At 32.3% G+C, this 6,288-nt stretch overlaps 1 protein-coding gene across 1 annotated transcript in view; it reads right to left on the bottom strand.

The window, feature by feature from the left end:
* Window positions 1-3,006: 3,006 nt before the first annotated feature.
* The window catches only part of vash2 (vasohibin 2), a 34,870-nt gene continuing 31,588 nt past the window's right edge, over window positions 3,007-6,288 (bottom strand). The window contains exon 7 of the mRNA XM_051139165.1: window positions 3,007-6,184. Coding sequence (XP_050995122.1) covers window positions 6,115-6,184 — 70 coding nt within the window. The 3' untranslated portion in view covers window positions 3,007-6,114. The remainder of the gene's footprint in view (window positions 6,185-6,288) is intronic.

The raw sequence follows: 6,288 nt of genomic DNA, 5'->3' as shown, positions 1-6,288 counted from the left end.
AAGAGACCTTACAAAACCAGGCTTCACTGGTACTTTAGGAATAGTGTACAGTCAGCCACTCAGTTTATTAAACAGAAAATTATAAATCATATATACGTGGATATGTGCCCTTATGAAAATTAACCATGGTTACTACAAAAATAAAACCAAAAATCCATGGTTACTATAGTTAAACCATGGTCTTGCTACACAGTATTAACATACCTAAGACTGATATCTATCTATCTATCTATCTATCTATCTATCTATCTATCTATCTATCTATCTGTCTGTCTGTCTGTGTGTGTAATCATGTTAGAAACATGCTAGTAACTTATTAATTATGCTAACATGTTAGTAACATGCTAATGATAATAGAAACATGTTAACGTGTTAGTAACTTGCTAATAATGTTAACAACATATTAGTAACATGCTAATCATGCTAGAAACATGCTAGTAACTTGTTAATCATGCTAACAACATGTTAGTGACATGCTAATGATAATAGAAACATGCTAATGTTACTCATAACAGTGTGCTAGTAACATGCTAATCATGCTAGAAACATGGTAGTAACATGTCAATTGTGATAGAAACATGCTAGCAACATGCTAGTATCTTTTTAATCATGTTAACATGTTAGTAACTTGCTAATAATGTTAACAACATATTAGTAAGATGGTAATCATGCTAAAAACATGCAACATGCTAGTAAATTGTTACTTATAACAGCGTGCTAGTAACATGCTAATCATACTAGAAACATGGTAGTAACAAGTGAATTGTGATAGAAACATGCTAACGACATGCTAGTAACTTGTTAATCATGTTAACATGTCAGTAACATGCTAACAACATGCTAATAATGTTAACATATTAATAACATACTAACCTTGCTAGAAACATGTTAACAACATGTTAGTAATTATTAATCATGTTAACAACATGCCAGTAACTTGCTAAGCATGCAAACAACATGTTAATCATGCCAGAAACATGTTAGGAAACATGCTAGTAACTTGTTAATCATAATAGAATCATACTAGTAAGTTGATAATCATGCTCGAAACATGCTAGCAGTATGCAAGTAATGTGCTCATCATGCTAATCATGTTAGCAAACATTTAGTAAAATGCTAATGATGTTACAAACAAGCTAGCAGCATGCTAGTAACTTGTTAATCATGTTAAAAACATGTTAGCAACATGTTCGTAACTTGCCAATTATGTTAACAATATGCTAATCATATAATCATGCTAGTAACTTGCTAATCAGGTTAATAACATGTTAATAATTCTAGAAACATGCAACATGCTAGCAACATGCTAGTAACATGCCATTTGTTAAAAACATGTTAGTAACATGCTAATAACTTGCTAATCATAATAGAATCATGCTAGTAACTTATTAATCATGCTATAAACATGCATAACAATATGCTATTAACTTGCTCATCGTGCTAACATGCTAATCTTGTTACCAACATATAGCAAAATGCTAATTATGCTATACTTATTACTTATAACTTATTAATCATGCTAACAAAATGCTAGTAACATGCTAATCATAATATAATCATGCTAGTAACTTGCTAATCAGGTTAATAACATATTAATAATTCTAGAAACATGTTAGCAACAAGCTAGTAAACTATTAATCATGCTATAAACATGCTAGCAACAAGCTAGTAAACTGTTAATCATGCTATAAACATGCTAGCAACTTGCTAATCATAATAGAACTTATTAATCATGCTATAAACATGCATAGAAATATGCTATTAACTTGCTCATCGTGCTAACATGCTAATCATGTTACCAACATATAGCAAAATGCTAATCATGCTGTAAACATGCTAGCAACATGCTCGTAACTTATTAATCATGTTAACAAAATGCTAGTAACATGCTAATCATAATAGAATCATGCTAATAACTTGCTAATCATGTTAAAACATGTTAGCAACATGCTAGTAACTTGTTAATTATGCTAGCAATATTCTAGTAAGTTGCTAATCATAATATAATCATGCTAGTAACATGCTAATCATGTTAACATGTTAGTTACATGCTAATCATAATAGACCCTGTTGGAAAAAACAGCATATGCTGTTTAAGTGGGTTTTGATGCTGGTTTTAGCTGGTTTAAGCTGGTCCTTTGCTGGTCATGTGCTGGTCTAGCAAAGAGCCTAAACCAGCTAAAACCAACATCCCAGCATCAAAACCTACTTAACCAGCTTATGCTGTTTTTTTCAACAGGGGAATCTTGCTAATAACTTGTTAATCATGTTAGAAACATGTTAACATGCTAGTAGTTTGTTAAGCATGCTAACAACATGCTAGTAACATGCTAATCATGTTAGAAACATGCAAGCAACACGTTAGTAAATTGCTAATCATAACAGAATCATGCTAGTAACTTATTAATCATGCTATTAACTTGCTCATCGTGCTAACATGCTAATCATGTTACCAACATATAGCAAAATGCTAATCATGCTGTAAACATGCTAGCAACATGTTCGTAACTTATTAATCATGTTAACAAAATGCTAGTAACATGCTAATCATAATAGAATCATGCTAATAACTTGCTAATCATGTTAAAACATGCTAGCAACATGCTAGTAACTTGTTAATTATGCTAGCAATATTCTAGTAAGTTGCTAATCATAATATAATCATGCTAGTAACATGCTAATCATGTTAACATGTTAGTTACATGCTAATCATAATAGACCCTGTTGGAAAAAACAGCATATGCTGTTTAAGTGGGTTTTCTTGAATTGGGAATCTTGCTAATAACTTGTTAATCATGTTAGAAACATGTTAACATGCTAGTAGTTTGTTAAGCATGCTAACAACATGCTAGTAACATGCTAATCATGTTAGAAACATGCAAGCAACACGTTAGTAAATTGCTAATCATGCTACAAACATGCTAGTAACACTAGCAACAGACAAAGTATCAACCAAGTATTTCAATCAGAATCAAGTATTTCAGAGAACCGGCTAAATAAGCACAGTGAACGTCCAGACTTACAGAAAAACATTTTTTATTAAAACATGCTACAGAGGGATGAACAAATTACATTAATGTTTCATCATGAGAAAACTGAGGCGACCCAGAAACAAATTTATGATAGAATGGAGGATTGATGGTGCAAGCTGTGGTAAAAGGTATGGAAAATGTGTATAAAACAGTTGAGGATTAATTGAATTTTATAAAGTCCTTTAGGCGATACATTTATAATATGAAAAATATGAACTGAAAACTGAGGACAAGTTTGAGTTGAGGTCTTCATAACAGAAAGTCACGTCATTAACATTCTTACTAAGAAAAACATTTATTTAGACTATTATTCATCAAAATTGATTGTATTTCCGGACAAGTGCGCATTTAAGACATGGAAAGGTTAAAATTCCACAAAAGCATCTATAATCTCATGAATGTTTTTGGTAGTGCTTACCAGTAAATGTCCTGTATTTGTTCAGTTCTTAATAATTGTGCTACAGAAACATGTTTAATGTGCTCTTTAATCATAAAAATCCTATTGAATTTTATAATAATGGTAAAATGTCTCATCTTAGCACCTTTTGAGGGGAGATCATTGTATTTCCTTAAAACCAGAAAGCCATTTTCAAACTAACACTTGTTTTTTGCCTTCCATAAAACGTTTCACTCACAATTTCACACGTTAGTTACCAAACAAGTTGTAAATGATTAAAATCCGTAACAATGTGGTGTTCGTCACACACCAAATTAGCCACAGACCGCTTTTCTCCCATAAAGGGTCTGAGCAATTCAACAAGGTGCGTTCAAATGATCTTTCATCTTCATGTGACTGGGATGAAACCCTCAGCCTTAAGGATGAGTTGGACGTACTCAATGATCTGGCACTTGTGTGGTTCAGTAGCTTTTGATAGAAAGCTGGTACCAATTACAAGGCAGAATGAGCTATAATGTGGTAGTTTAGTCATCAGCACCCTATAAACATCGTTCAGAGAGGAACCGCTCATAAAAGCCAAAAAGAATTGCTAACAATGTCACTGCTACAATTTTAAAGACAGGTCTGCTGTCAAAAAGGACGGATCCGCAGACCTTCTCCGTGTGCATAGCTTAATCTCATGAGGTGAGAAAATTCAAAGCGATATGCTGTTGATGATATTTAGAGTATTTTTGTGTTCCCTATAAGGGGACATTGTAATATGAGACAGGAGGAATACAGCTCATTTTAATGCTTTTTTGCATTCTCTGAAGAAACACTGCATTCGTTGTCCAAAGCATTGAGATAACAGTTTTTTCCTCCCACTTCATATTATAAAAAATGATATTTCAATGCATTTTGCATTTGCTCACAGCAAAGTTTGGAAAGCAAAATGTGTGGAAAATTTAGGAATATTTGCAACAGATGGGTCAGTCAATAGCACATCAACTTCCACACCTCTGAGAGATTTTGTTTAAAATAATTCAAAAAATACATTACCAGTCGAAAGTTTTTGAACAGTAAGATTTCTAAAGTCTCTTCTGCTTACCATGCTTGCATTTATTTGATTTGAAGTACAGCAAAAACAGTAACATTTTGAAATATATTTACTATTTACAATAACTGTTTTTTATTTAAATATATTTTAAAATGTAATTTATTCCTGTGATTTCAAAACTGAATTTTTAGCATCATTACTCCAGTCACGTGATCCTTCAGAAATCATTCTAATATTCTGATTTGGTGCATAAAAAAACATTTATTATTATTATTAAATTTTTTTAAGGTTTGATGAATAGAAAGTTCAGAAGAACAGCATTTATTTTAAATAAAAAGCTTCTGTAAGATTATAAATGTCTTTATCATTACTTTTGATCAATTTGAAGCATCCTTGCTAAATGAAAGTATTGATTTCTATAATTTCAAAAAATAAAGATACTAACTCTAAGCTTTTGAATGCTATAGTGTATAATGTTACAAAAGCTTTTTATTTCAGATAAATGCTGATTTTCACATTGTTCTATTCGTCAAAGAATCCTAAAAAACTCAACTGTTTTAAATATTGATAACAATAAAAATGCTTCTTGAATAGCAAATTGGCATATTAGAAAGATTTGTAATAGATCATGTGACTGAAGACTGGAGTAATGATGCTGAAAATGTAGCTGTGATCACAGAAATAAATTACAATAAATAAATAAATTTTAAAATATATTCAAATAGAAAATAGTTATTTTAAATAGTAAAAATATTTCAAAATTTTACAGTTTTTGCTGTATTTAGATCAAATAAATGCAGGCTTGGTGAGCAGAAGAGACCTAATGTTTAAGAAAACATTAAAAATATTACTATTCAAAAACTTGACCGCTAGTGTACATAAAACCACAAAATACTGTACTGGTTAAACAAACAGTAAAAACAGGAAAAAAAATGTTTAAATACTTTAAAAAATTAAACTATTTCTCTACAACTGCACCCATGATATTTTATGAGAAAACAAAAACAGTACAAAGCCTTCAATGTAAGGTAACGTCAAACCTTAAAGTTGATAAATCACGTCCAAGTAAAGTGGATTGAGTACAGCTCTTGTGGCCAGAATGAGTAGCTCTCTGAAGCTTAGGTCCCTTGTGTCCCTGCGCCTCTGGCAAAAAGCTTGTCTCTCCTCTGGGTCAGTCAGCCTCCAAAACTACCATCACCACAGCACGAGGCACCGAGGTTTACGTCTCTCCGCCAAGCACAATCATCTCAAACTCCAGCTCTCACCACTAGTGGAGATTCTGTCCAAAAATAGAGCCTTTTCCCCCCCACATTTTCCGTATTTGCTTAAATATTTCAGTCAGTTCACAATGTCTTCTTAAATGCTTGACAATTACTGGGGTAAAAACAGTTTAAAGCAAAGTCGATATCCTTCGGTCTTAAACTTTCCACTATAAAAAATTATGGCTGGAAAAGGAATATCATATTCTGTTAAAAACATTTTTTTTAAATCGTTTTTAACCCAATTTCCTTCTAACACGAAAGTACAACTATAAATATGTTGAATATGCTGTACAGTTGACAATGTGCATTAAATAGTGTTTAAAAACATCATCTGTGGATCTGACTGAGGGAGGACGTGTGGAGGATAAAGCTGGTACGTTTAGTGTCTCAGATGCGGATCTGGTAGCCGTCATTGAGAGTGCTGAGCTCTGCCGGTTTTCGGTCCAGTGCTGCTGGCCTGCAAAAAAATAAACAATGTTTATGTTAGTTCATTTTTAGAGATTGTTGCATAATGACAAATACGCTGAACCTTTTGGATTAAATGTATTAGAGCAGAACAAA

Source organism: Labeo rohita, chromosome 20 (assembly GCF_022985175.1).
Source record: "Labeo rohita strain BAU-BD-2019 chromosome 20, IGBB_LRoh.1.0, whole genome shotgun sequence".
NCBI classification, from domain to species: domain Eukaryota; kingdom Metazoa; phylum Chordata; class Actinopteri; order Cypriniformes; family Cyprinidae; genus Labeo; species Labeo rohita.
Note: the sequence above shows the minus strand (reverse complement) of the source record. Positions and strands in the feature narration are given on the sequence as shown.